General features: G+C 36.9%; 1 protein-coding gene across 2 annotated transcripts in view; it reads right to left on the bottom strand.

Moving 5' to 3' along the window:
• Positions 1–2,642: 2,642 nt before the first annotated feature.
• LOC149797409 (uncharacterized) overlaps positions 2,643–25,264 on the bottom strand; it is a 42,691-nt gene continuing 20,069 nt past the window's right edge. For both annotated transcript variants that reach the window (XM_089962193.1, XM_089962194.1), the window contains exons 5-9: positions 17,649–17,711; positions 16,599–16,732; positions 7,700–7,746; positions 6,403–6,520; positions 2,643–4,745 (exon numbers count right to left, since the gene is read on the bottom strand). In XM_089962193.1, the coding sequence (XP_089818319.1) occupies positions 4,629–4,745; positions 6,403–6,520; positions 7,700–7,746; positions 16,599–16,732; positions 17,649–17,711 (479 nt within the window). In that variant the 3' untranslated portion in view covers positions 2,643–4,628. The remainder of the gene's footprint in view (positions 4,746–6,402; positions 6,521–7,699; positions 7,747–16,598; positions 16,733–17,648; positions 17,712–25,264) is intronic.

The following is a 25,264-nucleotide window of genomic DNA, read 5'->3' as shown; positions in this document are numbered from 1 at the left end:
TTTCACTTTTGACTGTGCAAAGTTTAACGAAAAAAAATGCTTGTGCCCTGGTAAAATTGATAATAAATGAGGGCATGTTACCCAGATACTGGTAAATTTGATAATAAATGAGAGCATGTTACCCGGATACTGGTAAATTTGATAATAAATGAGGGCATGTTACCCAGATACTGGTAAATTTGATAATAAACGAGGGCTTGTTACCCAGATACTGCCCCTATATCCATTATAGCCAGCAATTTTATAAAAGCTTATTTTCATTGAGGGTCAATTGAACATGCAGGTGAACTTACCCAAAGTTTTGTGTGTGTGAGAGAGAGAGAGAGAGAGAGAGAGAGAGAGAGAGAGAGAGCAGTTTCTATCAATAGAATTTTATATTCAAATTGCTAAAGCAGGCAAAGAAATTAACTTACATTTTTTGGGGATCAATTGAAATAAGTATCCTACAGACCTAGAATTCAACATAAATGTCTTTGTAGCCAAAAGAGCTAGTAGATTGACAAATTTCCTTGTCCTAGTGAATTTCTACTAGTTCTTCCCAAAGAACAATGTAGGTTTGACACATATCAAATTTATCTAGCCAACTAGCCATTGAAGTAATGAAATTATGAAAATCACCTAACTGGGAGAAAATTTACTAGCCTTGGCTAGCAGAATTTCAAGTCCTATCATTATATGTGTGTGTGTGTGTGTGTATATATATATATATATATATATATATATATATATATATATATATATATAACATAATATAATTCAACATCATCTTATTGCTGAAATGCATTAAAATGTGTAAATTAATACTAATGATGCATATTTTCAATGATAACTGAGATGAGAGCAATGGCTTATTGCTATCCGAAGATTTCTTGTGTATGTATGATTTCCTTTCTTAAGTACCATTTGTGAATGACCAGAGGAGCTTATGGGATGGGATGTTATCTGTCCATCACCATGTTTGTTATAGCCACTCAGCATAAACTACATACAGGATTGCTGTGAAACTTTATTGACACCATCATTCCATGGTCTAGTTTTTCCTAAATGAAAATTGTGTCATTTTGACAATATGGCCACCACAGCAGCCATTTTTAAAGTCTTTATTGTTGTAAGTAGTGAATAAATTCTCATATCAACATAGGGTTTACAATGAAGGACTTCTTACAATGTCTTGAGTTGATCCTAAAGGGGCACTCACCACTTCTTATGTACTTGTCAGTGAGTGACGTATGTAAGGTGGAATAGGTTTCATTTGGAACATGCACAATGGTGAGAATGTTGGCCATACCTCTATACTATTTTGATGTAATGGGGCTGACATTTTTTGGGATATTTTCCTTGTGGAAACTGTACATGATCTAAACACTTAGTAGACCAAAGTGGTTGCTCCTATATGCTTGAAAAATTAACCTGAATTAGTCAAAAGTACACTAACTTTAGCAGTTATTAAATAGACAAAAACAAATTTTGTCAAAGTAGGCAATGCCAGCTTCTGAAAGTGCAATGAACAAATTACAAATTATCTGAAAAGTAAAAAGTGTATATTGGCTCTTTTTTCTACAATTTACTTCTGAAGTCCAGGAAGTGAAAATGACCAAGAAGAGTTAGCATTTTTTATATATGAGCACATGTGAAGTGAGCCTAATTTGTCTACTCTAGAAGCCAAATTACACCCATCAATTATACACCAAAATAAAGGGAATTTAAAAGTTCTTTTAATAACACCTAAGATATGCAAAGTCTTTATAAATTAGCCAGTAAAACAAGAGAAGAATTCCAGAGAACTTCTTTTTTTAAAAACAAAGTATGAAACTGTAGAGTGCCACCTAAATGTAAATATGACTGCTGAGTCATACAATATGGCCATCACAGTCACCATCTTGAAACTTTTATCACTACTCCTGAATGAATGGTCATATCAGCATGGGATTTTACTTAAACATTACTTATGATGTGTAAGCTGGTCATTAACAAAAATGGTGCAGATCTGACTTCCCATTTGGTCATTGCAATGGGTTTCTTGAACAAAATATTGGCATGACAACTTCTCCTAGACGTCTCAAGTTGTTAAGGCACTTTAAATTCAGTTCTTGTTGAAAATGGTCTTCAATTGTGATTGTGGTACAAACACTGGTCTTGGCATGTCTTCCAAAAAATCAAAGTCTATGTTGCCTTCAAGACTATAGTTTTAACAGTTGCCAGTGGGCAGTCAATTGCATTATTCATGAGCTCTGCAACTTGCAACCTTTCAGAAGGTGATTTCACTGTGCATACTCTATGCCATTACCGTGCATTTTGCCAAATGTTCAGTTTCTCATTAATTCTTGAAAGGAACATATCACGTCCCAGATCTCTGTATCTTCAATGAAGCAGAAGAGATCACGATAAAAATTTTGAACTGCTTTATATACATCTCTACATAAATGGTCATTGTGCTGATTATGTGCACTTTTGCCTGTAATCATACTACCATGACTTGGCCCATGGGCTCTTTTCATGATGGCGGCTATTTTACTATTTTCTATGCTTTATCAGATATGACTCCAACAAAAAGTAGTTTCTCATGACAGGTTTACAAAGAAAAGCTAGTTTTCAAGGTCAAAATTCAACTGGGTTTAGAAAGAAAAAAAAAATTATGTACATATATTTTTGTTCTTTATTCAGGTTTCTTGTTAAAATATATCATGCATTTATCTCAAATTTTGTTATACAGTAAAGCAATAGAAAACATGAATCATAATGATTATCATTTGTTATTTGAAGTTCAAATATAGTCATTTAGTATAAAAGTTGCAACGCTAAGTGGAAAGTAACACTAGTACTTATCCTGTCCATAAATCATAAGTTAACATGACAACATTTACTTAATAAATTGTTTTTGAGCCCAAAGTAAAAACCCAAGTCACCCACAATATAAATATGGATCAACTCAATAAACAAAAGGATACAAAAGTTGTACTAAAGATGAACAAATGATGAGATCACAGGCTCTGACACTTCTGTCATTTTGTGCAGATATTAATAATAGTAATATAAATTATGCAACAATGAATACAAACCCTTACAATAACTACAGATTTAATTCATTGGAAAAGCACAAATAACTTATTAACAAAATTTATTGCAACTCCACAGACAATTGATTTAGTGCCATACCCCATAAAGCTACACTAAAAGCCAGGTGAGAAGATCTCACATTATGGTATTATTGGCATTGTACAGGTTTTCAAAATAGATAAACAAAATGAACCTTTGAAATAACAATTGCATACAAGACTGCCAATCCTTGAATGAGACAGAATTATTAAACAAAATAGGATTTCAAAAGACTTAAGTCTAGTTACAAATTCTGCCTTATACATTTAAGGAAAGTGGTAACCCAACAACTTTCTTCCTCATCTTTTGTGCATTTCCAGAGAAATTTGAGTGCATTCCACCGGCAGACTATACTCAGCAATCATGGTTACAAAGGATTAAATAAAGGTCTGTTGTATTGATATCTCGTTTTGTTACACAGTCATTTGTAACATGTATTTCATGGCCACTGGTCACATTTAACAGGTGGTCACTCATACCAGTGCATTTACAAAGTAAACTGGCCTGTGCATGATGACTTTGGTCATAAATGACAGGTGGCTGCTCTAAGGCAGTGATAGTTCAAATTAGGTTTCATTGTACTCACACAGAAGAAAATGTATTACTTAATGACAGAGCTAATAATATCAGTATGTCATTGATTACTGATTATCTAGATTCTGATCTTTCATAGAATCTCACATAATATCTCACCATGCCTCAACTCCACTCAATTTCTCAGCTGATTAAATTCATTTATCCAGACGACTCATTTTCCAAAGTAACTCTCTCTTATGGGTTCAGATCAGATAATAGTCATTTTACTGCACTCTATTCATTAAGGACTGTCCAGGACCTTAATTATAAAGAATAAAAGTCGGAAAGTGGAAGATGGTTAAAAAAAAATGCTAGAAATGTTTAGTTTTTCTATTGAAATTGATTTTTTTGTAAAAAAAATCTTCTAAAACGTGAAATCACAAGATACTATTTTTTTGCCTATAAATCTGCAGCTTGCTTGACATTTTGTTTGACTATTAAATGTACGATAAACATGACAAAATACATTGTTTCTGATTAATTTCACCACTACACTCTGTTGTCATATCAGACTAAAAAAATTCCCATAATTTTCTCCAAATACATTGAACTCAATGGCAGCACCATGAAAATAAATTTATATAAAAAAAACGTTCAATACTGACAATGTTTGCCTTACATATAGAAGCTACATTTAAGTTATAGGAGATACAATGTATACACTTACATACTGTTACGCTTAATGCAAGTAGTCAGGGAGGTGGATAGGTTCATAGAAATAGGATTAATTTGTTTTTATCTTTATTATTAGTCCAATAACTTTTCATACTTTAAATGAAAAATTATGCTCACAGATTACAGAAGTTCATCAGACCTATTCAAGCAAACAAACCTGTCTTCCCCCCCCGCCCCTTACTGCAAGAAGGAATATTTCTGTGCATAGTTGGAAGGGGCTCTACCCATTACATTTATGAAGTTGTCAGACCAATTTTCACAAGATATCCTCTACATCAAGGTCATCTCATGTAATTTTGCCCATAAAGAGTGACATTCAGCTTGTCCTGTATAATTCGTGGATCGTCTGTGAGTTTTGGTAGCATTGTGGCAAGATCAGCTATCATAGATATAGAGTTCTGAAATGAATGCAAAGAACAAAATGTCATGTCATTGGTCACTGTCTGGGAAAAGAAGCTACAATATAAGCACATTACAGCTATAATGATACAGCAATGATGATACAACTATAATGATACAGCAATGATGATACAGCTATAATGATACAGCAATGATATCATGATGATAATAACACAACATGAGAACTAAAACAATTTGTTTTTAAAGTTGGTGAAATAACAACAAAGATATTAAGCAACTGGATTTACAGTGTGGTTTAATTTTTTTAACTGTATCAACTGCTTTTAAAATTCTGTCATAACATCACTTGTTGAACATTTGCTCAAATGCTCAGAAAGCAAGTGCTAAGAGATGACAAAGTCAAGCTCTTCATTATGTCTTTTAACATTAATGATATGTATAATATCAGGACCTCTGTATCGAGATAAATTTTGTACCACACCATTTATAAACAGCCTAAAGCCGGTATATCATACTTAACCAATAACTCAAAACACCTGTCAGTCAAACTGTTACATATCACATATTCAAATGTATTTCTAAGAAATTTAATTGGTGGCTAAATGTGAGTCAATACGTAAGAACATCCTAATGCAAGTTGGTCAAAGCTTTCATGACTGAAAGTCTGGCACCTATGTAACTGACACTGTAACATTTATGAATGAAACTATAATAAGTCTGATGTACATCAAAATGTTCTTTACATTTTTTATATGTATGCTTGTAAAACTTTAATGTCAGACCTGCCAACCCTGACGAGTCGATCTCAGAAAGGCAGTTGATTTTTTCCTGTAAGTTTAACCAGTTTTCAGTAAGGTGTAAAAATATCATAAACTGCTATTGTAAAACTGGAAAACGTAATTAAAAGTTTGGTATTCAAGACATGCAGTGAAGATAAACATTATGTTAAACTTGTAAAGTACATGCAGACTTTATTTACCACTAGTACAGTTGCACAAACTCTAGTTCCAAACCCTATGCAGCTCAATGGCTTGTTGCTATCTCTCAACTTGACATACATCTTAGAAATTCATTTTCCATTTCACATGACAACGGCAATCATATCTCCTGCCACAAGTCATACTCAAATTGGCATGTGATGTCCAATAGACATAATTGTGTCTCTTCCAGCAATTATTCACAAGAATTTGAATATTCCTTTTTATTCTTCTGTGTTGATTATTAACATTTTTCAAGAGGCTTATTTTCCCTTTTATCTTAAACACAAATCGCTTGCTGTATGCCATTTAAAAAAAATTCTATAATCAACATACGATCATGCAGATGCTTTGCATGAATAAATAGGTGCAGTTAAAAAGCATCTGAGGTGCTGATGTAAAGTTAGTCTGGTTCCCTGACTATTTTCACTAATTCTAATAAGAAACCTGGATCCAAATCAAACACAGATGAACAAATTTTTAGGTAATGATAATTTTTTCATAGGTTTTGCTTTTATGCCATAATTCTGTATTTTAAGGGTAATTGTAGTAAGACTTATGGCAAAATCATAAGAGATGGCAGGTCTGCAATGTATCCCAGTAAATTATACGTCGAATAAATACATAGGAAAGAGTGTGTAGAATGATCTTTGTTATGACCATACATTCATGTCACCCAAAAAGATGTAGATTATAACAATTATCAAATTAAACTTACCATTTTTAGAAGATGCTGCTCAACTTTTTCATCCATTAATTTGGTCTCTATTTGTCGTGTTCTGGAATGTACAAATAATTTCTTGGCTTCTTTTTGATCTACAATTTCCTTCTGTGCCCTGCAAGTAATGAAATCAGAGGATTTTTAATCAAGGCCAAATTATCTTAAATAAAGAAATGCAAACAGAGTATTACCAGTGAATTATCAGTGAAGCCCATATAATTCTTTTCAATTCTTACAACAGTATTTTTGTAAAGAAATCATATAAAATAGTTTCTGCTGTCAATGAAAAGCAGGAAAATAAGCTATTTATCACACTATTATGGAATTCCCTCATTATAATGTTTTTCATGGAGATAGTACAGTCCTACCTGTCCTAATGGTCACATGTGTTCAGTGGTAACCTGGTAAAACAGGCCATTCTATTCACCCCCCACCAAAAATTTCTTATATAATTTTCATTTAATCAACAGCCACCCATTTTCCGTGGTCAGCAGTCATGTTTCTTAACCAAGTAGTGGTTTCACCTTGTCTTCCATGGTCAGTAGCCATGTGTTTCTTAACCAAGCAGTCGTTTCACCATGCCTTCTGCAGTCATTGGAGCATGTCAGCAGTGACAGATCCAAGTATATAATTAAGCTTCTTTTGTTTGATGAGCAAAGCATGGTATAATATAAAGGTATATTACATAAATTCATAGCCACTGGAAGCTTCTTTTCATTCCCTAATCATCAAAGGTCTCTCATAAAAGCTAACTGTAGTTTGGTCTTGGCGAGTTTGTGCAAATGCTTAATCCATCAATTGTTTTAAGTGTGAACACCTATTTTCATGCCAAATTAAACCAGCTGGTCTAAGAAAAAGTCAGCCCTGTTTATCACAATCATAGGTAAAGTTTGAATGCAAATTAAATGAACTGCTAAAAATTGATCAAAACTTCAAAACATGTGACAATGATAGAAGACTCAGTGATAATGTACATTTGTGATTTGAGTGAGTATACTGTAATCTTGTGTGGCTAAATAGCTACACTAAATACATGTACCTTGATAGCATACTACTACTGCTAATAATAATACATGCAAAATAATAATAATGATCCTCCTGTTAATAATAATGCTATCTGGTGCATAGCACATGCATTTGTCATGATCCCTGTTTGAAAGCTGGACCTGCCTTCAGGGATTACATTGGTGGCTGCTGTATATAGGTCTGTACATTGTTTTAACGTAGACTGTCTTGTAAAGAAATACTTTATACACATAATTTTACTACTTCATAATTAATAAAATAAGCATACCTGCATTCTTTACAAGTTCTAGGGTCATGTACATCTATCTTGGATGCCTGAAGAGAAACAGTTTTAAACATGAGACTCAAGTAGGCCTGAGATCACTCACCTGGCTGACATATGATTAACAATCCAATGCAAGAGAAATTGATCAAGACATTTCTATCAGTAAGATGCTTCTGTATGATCTGTATAAATTTATTCCAATGCTGATGATAGCACTTGCTATGAAAACGACTATTTCAGGGTTGTTTATACCATCATCCACATATGATGGCACATCTTATTATTTGTCCACTACTGAAGAACCTTTATGCCAGGATGCTTTATGACAAATTCCAGCATTCCCATTCATTTATTTGTAGTTGCAGTTACATGTACCTTTTAGTGGTCAAAGCTGAGCGTATATGCTGGGAATTTCAGTGGTTTGAATTTCAAATCTCTGGTAAACAATGGTATAATATGTGTATTTTGTCATGTAGTACATAATGCCAAGAATAGCTCACACATTCTACTTATCTTCACTTGTTTTTTGGTAGTAATTTTGGTCATGATGGCAGGCCCATCATACATATATTCATTCTGTTTGAGTAGCTAAAAATATTTTAAAATAAATTTCTGTATTGTTCAATCTGCATACATAAAATAAAAAGACAACACACTCATCTGCATAACAAAGCCACTATAGGCAACAAATTAATGAATATGCAATATGGTTGGATAAATAGATGCTGATGTCAAATTCACATCATAGTTTGTACTTAGCTGATCATAATAACTTAGGAGAACTACTATCTCACAAATCCATCTCCCAGGCTAATACTTTTTAGCAAAAAAGCTAAAGTTATCTGCCCATTTAGGTGGCAGTTAGAGTTATCTCCCTTCGATAAAGGGATTGGTGCCAAATTCCGATAATACTTCAGTTACTAACAGAGCGGGATGAACACTCTATATATAGATGAAACTATATGTGTATTCTGATCTGGTAAGTAATACTTAAGAAACATACTTTAATAGAAAAATTGGTTTCTAACATTGCCCGATCATAATACCTTAGGAGAATATGTAAGAGGAGAAGGGAGGTACATCACCTTACCCCAGAGAGGCCATCTCCAGGCCCCTGAAGGTATATGAGACTACTTTTAGATAAACTGAGTGGAGAACAGATTTCAGCTGTCAGGGAGCATCTTCAAAAGGGACAACTTTTCCACCAATCAAATCCAGCAGAAGTCATTAAGCCACATTTTTATGAAGATGTCCAATGTTGTGCCAGAGCTATAGGGCCTACCAGGTCAAGCTGAACCTTTTAGGATGAAAGATATTTGAGAAAAGCTGGAGAAATTGGACTCTGACCTCCATCCCATGGCACGGATAATGTCAGGTTAGTTTTGTTCAAATGTAACGTCTGTGGCAACTGGCCCAACTTTTTAGAGTTGAAAAGCATAGCAAATTCACCCTAATTGGGATTGTTTCCTAATCTGTGAATGAACAACCCATTTGTCCAGGTTGAAAGTGTCTGTGCTGGTATGTCATCCTTTCCCTCAAAAAGTGGCATGATCTGCCTTGACACACCAGACTGGTCCTTTTAAGTATCACTTCAGAACTTGCACTGGGCCCTGTATACTACCTTGAGATGAAGTGTCAAGAGTAGACAGGAATCCTTTGATGCAACAGCTTGGTTTTTCTTAAGTACCACTTCAGAGCTCACAGATGACCCTGTAGATGACCATGAGATGACATGTCTTGAGTAGCCAGCAATTCATTACAAAAGTCTGATTCCTCATGAATGGGAGCCTGTTCTTGTCAATGAAAGCAGGGGTCATCTTGAGTTTTACTATCACATCCTGCTGGAGCTGCAAGTAGTCAAGGTCAACTGATGAAACATGTGTCTCGCTGTCTGCTGTCGCTAGTTGGAGTAAGAAGTAGGTCTTATATAAGAAGTGAACCAATTATGCTTTTAAGAGCAGTTCAAGTGGTGTCTTATTCAGTCTTGTTAGCACACATGATTGATCACTTTGGGTACAAAGTCAATGCCTTCGGATGTATGAACTTGAAAATGACTGCAATCAGACAAGTCTTGCTTGGTATCTTATCTCACACATGTTAGAGATTATGTGTTTGTAGTCTTTTATCATGACTGGTTCTGTTTCTCATCAAGCAGCCAAAGCAGGAAGTTTGCTACTGAGGTGCTGATGCAATAAGCAGCACAATGTGTTCACTCCTGCACCATTGTGCAAAACTTCTCATTTACCCTGATACACTTTAGGTGGAGGGCTGTCTCGCTCAAGCAATTTTCGTCACTACTTGATGACAGAACTCTTTGTTCATGAGAGCTTGTTTAATATGATACAGATGTGCAGGTCAACAACTCTGGATTAGGACTGAATGACTGCCATCATGGTTCATGGTTGCTTGAGCAGATGTGGAAATATCTCTTTTTGCCATCCCTTTTCAACCACAATATTGATGAAGTCAACGATCCAAACAAATTCCCACCTGAGTGAAGCAATCAGGATGTGGTGACATTCTGATTCCCTTATTTTCGTTATTACATTCTGATATACCTGTGTTGAAGGGTGAGCATATGCAGCCATACCATTCCATTCTACAACATGAGTGAGCCACTGTCCATGAACCTCCTGGAATGATGGGAGGAGACACACACCACAGCCATCTGTGCTCACATCTGTACTTCCAAGGGACCACAATGTAAGCCAAGTTAGTTTCTCCCATTCCTGAGATGGGACGTCATATGCACTGCTTGTTCCAAGGAGCAAAGTTTCGGCCGCCATTGGGACAAAAGGACCAATGTAATGCCTCATAAATATGCAGCCAAAGACAGTGATGTCTGGTGTCACATAAAAGAAAAGCGGTAAAGCACTCTCCATCTTTTTAAGAATTAAAGCTATTGGCTGCCCTGGTCCATAGTAGGAACTGGGCACAAAAGCACTGACTACAAGCAGGTAGTGACCCATGACTGACCCATGAAAATGCCTTATAATGTGGCTTAGGACAACTGCACAAAAACCTTTTGCTCTTTGGCTTAAAAGGTAACATCAACTGTGGTAGTGGCCTTAGACCTACGGCAGAGTCCAGTTTTGAGGAACAATCCAAACTGGAAAGTTAATCTTGGTGACACTGTGCCATTGTTTGTGCTGAGATGGGTATGGGGATATCTGATCTGCTTTAATCTTGATCTCTGGAATGTAGTCAATAAAGACCTGCCAGATCGACTGTGGTGGTGAGATATTGTAATTTCACAACAATCATTGACCGCTCTGGTGGCCTATGTGGTTAGAGCATCCACCTTGGATATGGGAGGTCATGGGTATGAACCCCGCCTGAATCATATACCAAAGACTTATAAAAACGGTACTAACAGCTGCCTCACGAGGCACTCAGCATTAAGAGGTTAGTGTTAGGGCTGGTCAGCCTGGTACCAGGATAATAGAGCTGGGTGGGACATGATGTCACATGTTTGCAGCATGATGACCATGAAATTTTTAAAAATTCTTCTCAATGTGGGGTCCTATATTTTTTAATACACGTTCTCTTCCCCAAAACAAAATGGTTTTTTTTACACATTATTTTTGGAGAATTTTTTTCTATACTAAAAATTATGTGACATATGGTAAAGCGATTTGGATGACAAAATCCATATATAAGTCAATTCACAGTATAAGATGAAGCTAAGCTGTTCTGGTCAATAAGCATGGTCTTGTAGGCTGGCAAATATGGTGGTAACTATGAAGTGGAAAACATGACTAAACTATAAAAAGAAAACATTTCACGGCAGTGGAACAGTTTCTAGTAAAATATTTTTTCAATAATACTTATCCAATCATAATACCAGAAGAAAACTAAAACTAGAAATCCAGCACTCCCTATCTAATTTTTTTTATCTAATGAGGTAAAAGTTATCTGCCCACCTAGGTGGCAGTTAGTGATCTCCCCTTGATACAGAGATTGGCACCAAATCCCATTAATACTTCAGCTACTGCTGGGGTAGAAAGCATGTTATCTATATGGATGTAACTGCTAGAAGAGTGTCTGTGTATTATGATTAGGTAAGTATAAATGAACAAGAATACTGTACTAGAAAAAAATTGGTTTGTTCTTCAAATATATTATCCAAACGTGATACCTTAGGAGAAAATGTAAGAAGTTGAGGGAGATATATATACCCTTATCTTGGAAAGGTCATCTCTAGCCCCCTAAGATATGTGAGATAATTCTAGATAACCTTGTTGGAGAAAAGACCCTCTCTGTCGAAAATCAGCCTTGAAAGGGAAACATTTTTCCCTAACACTAATCCAGCGAAAGTCATCTCTGGTCCCCTAAGTTATGTGAGACAGCTTCTAGGTAAACCAACTGGAGGGGACTCCATCTGTCTGAGTGCCACTTCAAAAGGGAACAATATTACCACCCCAAATCCTGAAAAAGTTGTGAAGCCACATCTAAAGAAGTTGTTGATTGATCTGGAAGAGTGACCTGTTCAGCTGCAGAGATAGGTCCAACCAGATTGATTTGGGCCCTCTGGGATGACAGATCTTGGAGATAAATTTGAGGACTCCATTCATGCAGAGGAAACAGCAGCAATGGGAACATAAGAAAGCAACCTAGCACCATGAGGTCCAATGCCACATTGAGCAAGCCTAGTAGGTCAAGGGATTCCTGTGCGGATAGAATTTCCTTGAAAGTAATGTGCTAACATGAATCTTATTTCAATGCCCGATCCTGAGGGAGAAAAATATGTTGCCTGTGTACTGAACTTCTTACCTAGGTGAACAAATTGTTGAGATGGTACTAGGTTAGATTTTTTCTTGTTGATGAGAAGTCCAGATTGGTAACAAGGGTTATCATGCCTTGTCAGAGCTAACTTACTGATGTTGCTGTGGGTAACTTGATGTTGCTGCCACAGAAATGGTCCAGGCATGTACCATTACTCGATTCATCAGATGAGTGAAGGCCCAGGGGCCAACACTGAGCCCCAATGGGAGTGACCTGAATTGGTATACAAAGTTGTAGATGAATTGCAGGAACATCCTGGGAGCATTGTGAATAGAGATATGAAGGTATGTTCTGTCTAAGTCCATAGTGATGGCAAAGTCTCCTTCATGGATAGTGTTCAAAATGTGCTGTGGTGTTTTCCAGTGGGAACCGAAAGGGCTTAGAAGAATCGATTGAATGTGCTTGGGCCAATGACCAGGTGTAGAGTGTCATTTGCCGCTGGGACCAAGAAAAGGTGTGCAACAAACAATAGAACCCTCTTGATTGCTGTATCCACTTGGTATGAGAAAAAACTGACTTTAAAAGGGTGGAGCTTCAATAGGACAACTTTCAGAGGTTCACATCCTATGAGTATCCCTGGAGTCTGTTTGTTGATTTCCCATACTATCCCTGTATCAATACTGTGGTTGTGGAAGGGAAGGAAATATGTCTCCTTGATGACTTGTTTGCAGGCATTAAAGAGAAGATTAGAAGATAAAGGATGTGCTATTAGCTTTGTCATATTGTGGTTCTTCAGGTAAGTGCAAGCAGAGGAAACTGAGTGGCAATCTGCCAATGGTCTGGCAGCTGCGGTTACAGCATTGTGTTGAGCAGCTTGGATCAAACCTTCCTTGAGACTGACTCCCATGTATGCCCTGAGATATATGGAGTGGGAGAAGATAAGCTATCTTCCATCGGTTGGAAGATAGCCAGACAGAAAGAAAGCCCAACAATGAAGTCATGGGAACGATATTGCTCACTAACTGCCAAGGGTCAATAAAGGCCATCTGATCCATATGTATCAAGTGTGGCTGTGTCAGCCTCAAAGTGGCAATATCAGTTAACTGCTGGGGCTCCGAATGAAAGAATGGTGGTGGGCAAAAGTAGAACTGCTGACAAACTTATGATCCATAATTATACTGATGTTTGGCTCTTCATGATCCCTAGTATTTGACCTAATATGGTCACAACAGAAAAAGGCCATCCGTGTGAGAAGGATATCATTAGGATCAACAGTTGGGACATGGATTAAATATGGTATATTTGACCCATGTAACCTATTTGTATATCTATTGCATGAGAGGAAACTTGTTTGCTAGCTCTATGGTATATCTGATCCATGTAACCTGCCTGTATGTCTGCTGAATAGGACGGAAATTGTTAACTCCATCCCTCGCTGTTCCTTAAGAGGAATCAAGTCAGACCCCAAGGAGGCAAGGTAGAGGGAGTTTAAAAAATACTGAGTTCTGTGGTGGTGACTTGGGTGTTGTTTCTGAGTGTGTCAATGTCCAGCACTTCGTGGCTAAAGGGTAAGCTGAAAACTCTCCCTTGTCCCCATAAAGACTCACACTGAAGAAAAAGCATGCAGATTGGTGACATCTTTGTTCTGAGCTGTGTGTTGTTTGCACTTTGCCCATAAATTCTAATCTGTAAGACAAATTAAAGCAAAAAGTATACTCACACTGAAGAAAAAGCATGCAGATTGGTGACATCTTTGTTCTGAGCTGTGTGTTGTTTGCACTTTGACCATAAATTCTAATCTGTAAGACAAATTAAAGCAAAAAGTATACTACTTGTACAGGGGAGAAGTTGTAACCTTGTGACCCTGCACATGATGTTTGAATATCGTGTGGGTGCAGAGCTATATGACATGAAAGGTACCTGAAAAAAAGGGACAGCAGATGATCTCAATACAATGCTACCTGAATGGAAGGTCAAGGATGGACCGTGTAGGTAGAATCATTGAAGCATGGCATTCCAAGGATAAGGATACAGTGGAAAATGAAACTCAGCTGTGTGCAACAGAAAAGACAAAATTATACATAATATATAAAGTGTTTCTTAAGAGCATAAAGATATGCACACATATAAAGAATGTAGCCTGAACCTCACTTGTGAAGTCACATAGGCTACCTGTGTGTGCAACTATGTGCTCGTTAAATATGATGAAATGTTTATGCATATAAACATGATTCAAATGTCACCTATAGAAACATACATGCACAGAACACTGCTGACTAATACATGTATAGAGCACTGTACTTGTCCGACCAGAGCAAAGTAAATACAGAAATGTATACGTGTGTCTACGTTACACACACAAAAAAACTTCACAGAAAAGGATAGAGATGTATGCAGTAGGTATGACATTATACATAATGAGGCAGTACTTGTAGGAGAAAAAGGGCTCATAGACTGCCCATATAAGCATAAATATTGAAGTTGGCGCCTGGATGTAATGAATATCTTGGAATGGAAACTTACCAATATGTACCCCTTTGCAATGGAATTGCACATATATAAGGAGTTATATATGCATTAGAGACTTGCACATATAAAATAATTATAGTTTGAACTGAATGTGAAGTCGCTTAGGCTCCACATGCAAGTACCTAAATGTGTGACAACAACAAAGTGTTAGCAACTTTAAAAGGTAAAACTTTGCTGTGATAGGAAAAGTTGGAAATATAGATGGAGCATACTTTCCTTAGAAGTGAAATACTCCTCCAACTTGTACTGGTATATCTTCAATGTAGATTCTGGCTTTTGCAAGGGTCATGTGATGAGAGTGTGCTTCTTGGCATGAGTGGAATTAATAACTGAGGTATTTTTTAGGCTTTGCTGCCAAGTCTTATAGCTAAGGGAAGATCACTCTGCCTGACCGCCACAAAGTCAGCAGACAACTTTTAGCTAACTTCAGCAAAAAGTTTTATCTGTGATGGCTGGATTTGGGAGGTAGTATTATTTCTCCTAAGGTATTCTGACAGGATAATGTATTTGAAGAAGAAATAATACAATTCAATGTGATGATCTGGCCTACTAAGATAAGCATCTGGTAATATTAAGATATATAATAAAAATATCTGCATAGGACGAAATATTATAATTCTCATGTATCAACAAATGTTGCAAACACACACACATCCATGACAATGTTAGCCAAATTTTGCCTTCCTCACTATCTCATACCCTTGTTTATGATTCACAGTTGATTTTAGGGACACCATTGCTTATGATACATGTGAGAGTTGTAAATACTGACAGAAGGCAATATTAACAAGTAAATTCCAGAAACCGATGTGTCATGCATTTTGAAAGCTTCATCTATATCAATCTTCCTACACTATTTGACTCGAGTCCAATAATAATTAAGTGGGTGGATTTGACAATCAAGGGATTTAACTCCACTAAAAGATGTAGAATGCTGAGAATCAAACTCAGCAAAGATCTCATCAGAATTAAGCTGCATACAAAATTTGGATGAAATCCAATAATAATCACTGCATGGAAACAAAAGTGGGTGGTTATGATAATCAGGGGCTATAACTCATCTAAATGAACACAGCCAATATCACTTCACTATCAAGCTGCAAACAAAATTCGGATGAAATGCAATAATAATCAAGTGAGCAATTGTGTGGAAACAATAATGGGTGAGTTTAAAAATCAAGGAATATAACTCTAGTGAATGACAATGCATAATACTGAGACTCAAACTCAGGGTCTCCTAAATATAATGCTGTACACTAAATTTGGCTCAGATTTAATGATAATTATAAAAATTCTTGTGCGCAAATGACACTAGCTAAGTCCAACAATTAGAAGCTATAACTTTGCTAAATGAAGGCACAGAATGATGATAATCAAAGTTATCTGAAGTCCCATCAACACCAAGCTGCCTACCAAATCTAGTTGAAATCAAACAATAATTAAAGGTGTTAGTGTGCAAAGCAAAGCGGGACATATGGAAGTAAAGGATGGGGAGAAAAAGGATTGATAAGCAGGCAGAATTTCATGTTCCCTTTTTTCTACAAAAAGTGGGGAACAAAAGCTTACTGATAATAAAGAAAACTTTGTTTTTAAAACATTAAAAATAATAGCTATTTATAAAGCAACAGTCTGAAAGAAATTGTCTTACATTTTTCATGCACATCATTATGTTTTTCAATTTCAGTCTTTCAATAATTGCTGGATCCAATCCATAGTCTGATATCAAGGGTGATAACTCCATTTTCGATGCTTCTTTGCTAGTATCACCAGGCTGTATAATTTCTGCAACACAAAGAAAATCACTACTTACAGCATAAATGTACTTTTCAGTGATAAGAAAACTTATGAATCTTAAACCTTTAATTCTGACTTACCATCGCTTCTTTTTTTATAAGCTGTAACTTAGATTTGGAAATATAATAAGCATTGTTACATGTAGGCTATAGGGGTATGTGATTTCAAGTATGAATACAGGATATTGATTTACCTGTAAGCTATGGGGTAAAAGATTTCAAATATGTAGACAGAATATTATTTACTTGTAGGCTATAAGTGTAAGTGATTTCAAGTATGCATACAGGATACTGATTTACATGTAGGCTATAGGGGTGATTTCAAATAATATGCATATGGGATATTGATTTACCTGTAGGCTATAGGGGTAAGTGACTTCAAGTATGCAGACCAGATACTGATTTATATGTAGGCTGCTGTGTTGATTTCAAATATGCAAACAGGATATTGATTTACATGTAGGATACAGGGGTAAAGTGATTTCATGTATGCAGACAGGATATTGATTTACATGTAGGCTAATGTGGATGTGACTTCATGTATGCAGACTGGATATTGATTTACATGTAGGATATAGGGGTAAGTGATTTCAAGTAAGCAGACCAGAGATTTATATGCAGGCTATAATGGATGTGATATCATGTATGCAGACAGGATATTGATTTACATACAGGCTATAAAAGTACCCAATTTTGAGAATGAAGACAGGATACTGATTTACATGCAGACTATAGGGCTATATGATTTCAAATATGTAGACACATAGTAATTTATTATGTGACAGTATTTTACTTAAACACTTTTGCCAAAAACATAAATCATGTTTTGTTTTGACAGGAAATAGCATAAATGCCCCAAATTAATGTAGGCAATTCACCAGAAATAAAAAGCACATTTTACTTACCAATAATTTCTTTATTTCTAAGAAATTTAATTTTCTTCTTGCAGTAATTCTTAAGATATGTATCTGAAACAGAAAGTTTACTCATTAAAACAGGAAGTTTTGTTCCTATTGTTATCAGAAAGGTGTGATAGCTCAGTTGGTAGAGTTGGTTGATACCCATCCATGACAACTTTGGTTGGTTGCCTCTGCGTGTCCTTGGTAAAGGCACATAGTTCACATTTCCTAAGGATGATATAGCCAATAATGTTAAAAGTGTCATTAAAAACAGCCAACTCAAAGTTGTCAACCAGTTTTCAAATCAGTGTTATCTGAAGTTCAGAAAAGCTAATAGGTGCTTTAAAAACAGGACAGCAACAGATATAATGTATACTGTGACAATACACTATTCCTGCATCAGCTGCTAAAAGAATAATTTATTTAAACTGGACAGTATTTAAGTAAAACAGATGGAATAACTTTCAAATCAACTACACTTTTAATATTGCCACATATCAATGTCCGAGTTCAATATACTGAGACAAGACACATCTCTAGATGTTTTATTCACGATTTATTATTTAATTCATTGGGAGTTTCCATAGCTCAGCACTGTGCTTGTAATCAAAAGTTCAGTACTCACAATGCCAGCTGCCTTAGTGTGTCCTTGAGAAAGGCACTCATCTCCTATTTCTTCAACATGATATAGCCAATAATGTTTAAAAGTGCTATTAAAAACCAGTAAACTAATAAACATATTTAATTCATAATATTTTTATGACTTTGATGAAGGACAAGGTGGAATAAGGGCCAATTTTAACCACCAATCAAAGTATGTGCAAATTTGCAAGGTTAATGTGGGTAGCTCATTTCCTATTAGAGAAACATGCATTTTTTGTCTCTGAGCTTTTGTTGTTAATTTACCCAACCTCAAATCTGACAATGAACCATTTCTCCATTAGCAAAGTAATGGTGACAATGATGACAGATCAATCTGAGTGATTATACACATGCTGATTCATTTATTCATTTACTTGTTTATCATCATAATTTAATAAACAACTTTAAATAATTATTTACCTGCACTTTGTAGTTACCATTCAAAAGCAAAGTCTGAGTCAAAATTTAATTTGTTTCTAAAAATGTAAAATGGGACAGGACTAAAGAAACCAATGGCAATCCATGAATATGCATATTTCATTTAATATGCTGGATTACAGGCATGAGGTTTTATGGACATGAAGAAACGAAACGAGTCTCTTGACAACAATCCTCTTTTCCGTCACAAGCATTCATAGTGGAGGGTCTTCTTGCTCTTGAGATTCTCTTCACAACTGAAAATCTAAATAATTTATCTTGCAATGTTGTCATGGGATGAGCTAGGCATGAAGGAAATGACAGTCCAAGTAGGGATGGGACACCTGTGACTGAATGTGATTGTTTGAAAAGATTTGGTTTGGCTGTAAAATTCCTCAGTAGGTCTATCCAGACTAAGTAGATCATTCACCCAGGGGTTGTTTCATTAGAGAGGAGCTGTCAGAATTCTTGTGCAATTCTGGCCCCTTTTTTTCTGTATTATTTTTGGTACTAAGAACAAAGGGTGGGTGGGCAAATGCTTATGCCCCCTTCCAACTGATTGACAGTGCATTCATGGCTCAAGCTTTTTAGTCTGGAACCGGCAAGACAAAGGTGGCCCATTTGTGGTTTCACCTTGTTGCAAATGGTCGATCATCAGATGTCCCCAAAGCACACAAACCCAACAGATGAAGGGACTATTCCATATGGATAACCTGACCCTTTCTGAAGAAAACGTTGGCCAGGACAATGAGTTTGCCAAAACCTTGTCTGATTGGAATGTTGGTCTGAAATCGGCAGCACTGATGAACTGTAAAACCTGCATACATAGGTCAGGTGATTTGGTGCCCACACCAACCCACCCACCCTATTTGAGGAGGTAAGTCACCACAATGGAATTGTCCAACATAATCAGGGTTAACTTCTTGCAGAGTCATTTGTTCTAGAACTGAAAGGCATTTATGATAGCATATGTAGGTTGATGTGAAGAGGCAGTTCCACCAGTTCCCATTTGCTGACCATATTCAAATTACAGCAACAAGTGGGCTCCCCAGTAATAAGTACTAGCATTTGTACATACCGTCACTTCTCGTTGGGGCTTCTCCATAGTAATTCCTGCCATGAACTAACAATGATCTTTTGATCAGGTGGGCTGAAAAAGGGTGCCACTGAGCTAGCAAAGTCATTTGTAACAGATGCATATAAAAGTAGCCCAAAGGGATCAAATATGCTCCCACATTGAAGAACCCAAGGAGTTAAAGAATTCTCTCACCAAAGTCCCTGTCCTGTTGGAAATGGCTATAAGAGTTTGAAAATCTATACAATGCAGACATCAGGAAGAAATACATGAATGAGAATTGTTATAACCCCCATGCCCAGGTGGGCAAACATTTGGGATTAGTGAAGATCAGATTTTTTTAATTATCAAGAAAACTGAGATGATTCAAAGAGGACAAGAAATTGCTTCTGGCCTTGAGAAGAATATAACTTATCTTATGTTTTTTTGGAGAAGATCCCATTACACTTCTGTTGTCACAGAGGAAATCAATAGGAACAGGGTAAAACCTTGGCACTGATATTTAGACCAAACACAAGGATTCAAAATTGGTAACTGTCATAGTAAGCAAAATATTTCACAACACACAGGTGAATAGGGAATGAAAGTAGGCATCTGTGAGATCAAGACTAATAACATACTTGTCCCTTTAGAGTCATAGAGATCTCGCTGTCTCGATCTTGAACCTTGGTGGAAGAATGAATTTGCTAAGACAACTGAAGCCTATCATCGGTTTCAACTTGCCTTTTTGGTAAAAAAAATAGCCATGAATAGAATCCTGACAGCAAATTATTGTCTCCTAGAATACTTAACCGATCACATTAGCATTTGAAATATAAGCCTAACTGCCTCCTGAATCCAGACCTATCAAAGACAAAAATTCATCTATCTGTCTATATTATGTAGACAAAGGACAATAACTCTTGCCAATTATTTCCTCCTTGCCACCAGAAGATGGCACTAGTTTTAAGCTGAACAGAACATCATTTAATGGGATGTTTGCATTACATGGAGGATGGGAGGGTAAAAAGTAACGTGATCAGGTAAGTATTCCAGGAGAATTTACTGAAATTTTTTTTCTCCTTAAAAAACCTTTCCCAATCACATTAATGTTAGGAAAATAGGTAATAGGCAGAGTGAATGTTCAGCATCCAACCTGTACTTCAGTTAACTTCAGCAGGAAGAAGACTAGATTCCTCATATGAAGATTAACACAGCCTCCTAATTTACAAGTAGCACAAACAGAGGCAATGTGGTTAAGTCTGGGAAGAAATAACAAGATCTTACCACATAAATTTCCTAGTGAATCCAGCAATAGCTGAAAACGGTGCCTGTCCAGTGGTTGTGCTGAAATCAACTGGTCTGGTAGCCACTTGTGCAAGTTAAACTGGGTCAACCAGGTCCTAAGTTTGTTGCTGTGGAGCCATGTCTCATAAATAAAAACTCAAGATGGTTGAGTGTGTGTGTGTGACTTGGATTCTTAACGTAGCTTTAACAATTTTTCAGTCATATCGCTATGATGTCTGCAGTGTGGCAGTTTATGGTGATGTCTAGCACTGGGGATATGTAGCATGATGTCCCACCCAGTCACATTATCCTGACACCAGACCGACCAGTCCTAACACTAACCTCTTAATGCTGAACGTCAAGCGAGACAGCTGTTAGTACCATTTTTGTATGTCTCTGGTATGCCTCGGCCAGGGATCGACCCCATTACCTTGATGGCATGGCTCATTCAAGTAATTTATAAACTCCATATGGCCAGAGTTACAGGCCTGAAGCTATGCTAGGACATGCAGGGTGACTTCTGTCACCTGACTCCCAAGAAAGGGTGGAAACTCCCCCAAAAGTGTTTGAAATTCTCAACTAAAACAGAAGATGATGGTAAGAAATAAAAATCAGCCAGAACTAATCAACTCTGTCATTGCTTTTTGTACCAAACAATGCACCTGTAACTTCACAGATGGTGCTGATTGTGGAGAAGTCATAGCTTCCTCCAACTCCAATGATGTAATGGTGTCCCAAACCAGGCTGGACAAAGACTCAGTAGAAAGTGAATGTTCAAAACATCAGTACTCTGTCTTTGAATTTTCCATGTCACTCCTTGATTCATGAAATTATGCTTAGAACTGCAGTGCATGTATTCTCCAACCAACTGATGCACATTCTGCACATAGCTGAAGTACAATCTGTAATGCAAGAAATGGCTAATGAGATTTCTTGCTGTCATGGAATGATGTACTAGAACAATTATATGTAGTGGATTTTGTTGATGCATACATATACATGCCAGTGGCAAAAAAGCATAATTTGGGTGTAAAAAGTATAATCTATACATTAATACTGGAATCACAATTTACAACAGGTATTCATACATTGTTACAAGCTGGTTCTGCAGCTGGTTAAAATTATGGTCACAAAGTGTAAAACTGATATGGATTAGAACCTGAATACAAACAAGAAATATACTGAAAAATTATTTATATTCAGCACTCATTTTAACTAGTCTACAAGTGTAACTTTCGCTGAATGATCTGGGATTCTGCAATGATCATAGTCAGGTGCTCATAGTAATGTTACATTACTCTCATATTCTTCTTTTAAAGTTTATAAAACCATGTTGATTTGTCCTCTTTCTGATCTGACATGTTTTGAAGTTTGAAAAGATCCATCTGCTCTAACATTTTCCATTATATACAAGGTCAGTAGTGTATTTCTTTCAAAATTTTTAAGGATTTTCTCAAGGTTCAAAATCATGTTTTTCAAGGTACATTATTACATTAATTTTAAAGGATACATAAATGAAACTGTGTGTAAATACAAGTTAATACTTACTATTACTCCATACAAGGAACATTTCTTGCAAACTTATTTTTAAAAAAACAACATACAACATGAAGTCAGTAGCATGATCATTGATATCTTTCCCATTAATATTAAACATCCTACATCTGGGCATTAGAATAATATACAGTCACTGAACAAAGTTCATTTTACTCTGTCTACACTACACTATTTACGAAGTCCAAAATATTTTAGAATGAATTTTTCATTTCTTGTAGCTTGTCATCAAGCTGTTTTTCCAAGACCTCCAAGTTTAGTGATTTTGTCCTTTTCACTTTTCCTTATATTATTTTGATGTCATGATAAAGGAAATTGTCCTATGGATCTTTGCTTTCAATGCATATAGTTATCAGCAGCAGCTGTTGTTGTCTCGATGTCTTTTTCAGTACCTTCCTTTCTTCTTCAGCCATCCCCATAAACAAAAAAGTAAAGATATTTATTTTTTACATTATTGCTTATTTAAAAACAGCGTATGGATATTTAAACTATTTCATATTAGATATATTAATATTTCTCTCAGCTTAGCTGTATTCTATATTTTTAGATTTATTGTGTTCATAGCAATTATTGTCTGTCCTATTTCCACTCCATCCCAAATTAAGACAATATACTGTTTCTATATTAAAACTTGAATCTGTGTTCACAGACATACCTCTTTCATCAAAAATGATTTCATGCTGAAGGCTTCTTGTTTTGTCCCTATTAAGTGCCATTAAAAAACCTGGGTGGTTCAGAACTATTCATATGAAGATGTCATTCCTGGGGAGAGCATGCACCTCTGGCATCCCGAAAGAATGGTAGTAGGAGAGCTCACCAGCCTTCCTTACTTGCATCAGTACAGACTGTGATCTCGAGCGGTTGGACATGTAGATGCATACCTGCTGTGAGCCAAGCTAGGTTGCTCCCAATTCCAAAGAGACGTCTGAATTGGGTGCCAATGGTGAGAGGAATGTCCAGTGGGCAAACTGGAGATCTCCATTTGTGCAGGGAAAACAGTAGCAATGCAGCAGAAGGTAACCTAGGACCATGAGGTCGGCTGCCGCATTGAGCAAGCCTAGAAGGCAAAGGGATTCCTGTGCTGATATAATTTCCTCACAATTAAGGTGCTGACATGGGTCATTTCAATGCCCAGTCCTGAGAGAGATGAAATATGTTGCCTGTATACTGAACTCCTTACCTAGATGAACAAATCATTGAGATGGTACGAGGTCAGATATTTGCTTGCTGATGAGAAGTCCAGATTGGTAACAAGGGTTATCATGCTGTGTTAGAGCTAACTTATTGATGTTGCTCCAGGATATCGTCCATGTAACTTGATGCTGATGCCACAGAAATGGTCTAGACATGCATTATTACTCAATGCGTCAGACAAGTGAAGACCCAAAGGCTGACGATGAGCCCCAACAGGAGTGCCCTGAATTGGTATACAATGTAAACTGCAGGAACATCCTGGAAGCCTTGTGAATAGGGACATGAAAGCATGTGCCGTCTAAGCACACAGTGATGGCAAAGTCTCCCTCATGGATACTGTTCACAATGCGCTGTAATGTTTCCAGTGAGAACCAAGGGACATGGATGAATGGACTGAGGGTGCTTAGGTCTATGACTAGATGTAGAGAATCATTGTTGTTGGGACCAGGAAAAGGTGTGAAACGAATGATAGAGCTATCTTGGTGCTATATCCGCTTGGTATGCGGATAAAAAAGAAAACAGAAACTGACTTTTGATGGGTGGAACACTGATAGGACAGCTTTCAGTGGTTAATGTCTTATGAATCCCTTGGGTCCTTTTGTTGATTTCTGTACTATCCCTGTATCGATGCTGTGGTTGCGGGATGGAGGGAAATGTCTCCTTGATGGCTTGTTTGCCGACTTAATCCAGCAGGATGTTAAACGGAAAGTTAGAGGATAAAGGTTTTGCTCTTAGCTTGGCCGCATAGTGGTCCTTCAGGTAAGTGCAGGTAGTGGGCACTGGGTGGGCAGCTGTGATTAAGGCATTGGCCACAGTGTCTTGAGCAGTTCAGCTCAGTACTCGGGCCATTCTTAAGACTGGTTCCCTGTATGTCCTGACGTATTGAGAGTGGGAGTAGATAAGCTGAATTTCATTGGTTGGAAGATAGCTAGAGAGAATGAATCCAACAGCGAAGTTACGGCAACAATATTGCTCACCAACTGCTGAGTGTCAACAAAGGCATCTGATCCATACACACAGAGTGTGGCTGTGTCAGCCGCAAAGTGCCAATATCACTGTCTACTGCTGGGGTTCCAAATGAAAGACTGGTGGTGGGCAAAGCTCCGGGGGCAGAAATACATCCTCAATGGAGGCTCAGAAGTCTGAATCTTCCAGTGCCATTGGATAGTGTAGAATAGATGACGGTGCTGGAGAACAAGCAACATCATCATGGTTGTGTAGGGTGAGGTTACGATCCCCTGTAATGCTTGAAACTTAATATTAATGTTTGGCCCTTCATGATCCAACCAGAGCAGAAGAAATAAAGAAATGTACACCAGTGTCTATATTACACACATGCACACAAAAACCTACATAGAAAAGGGAACTGAGGCACCATTTTAGAGACGTATACAGTCTGTGTGATAATATATATTTTGAGGCAATACTTGTAGGGAAAAAAGGCCCATAGACCGCACATACAAGTAGAAACACT

This window comes from Sinohyriopsis cumingii, chromosome 6 (genome assembly GCF_028554795.1).
Source record: "Sinohyriopsis cumingii isolate HCF-2022 chromosome 6, ASM2855479v2, whole genome shotgun sequence".
Lineage (NCBI taxonomy): Eukaryota > Metazoa > Mollusca > Bivalvia > Unionida > Unionidae > Sinohyriopsis > Sinohyriopsis cumingii.
Note: the sequence above shows the minus strand (reverse complement) of the source record. Positions and strands in the feature narration are given on the sequence as shown.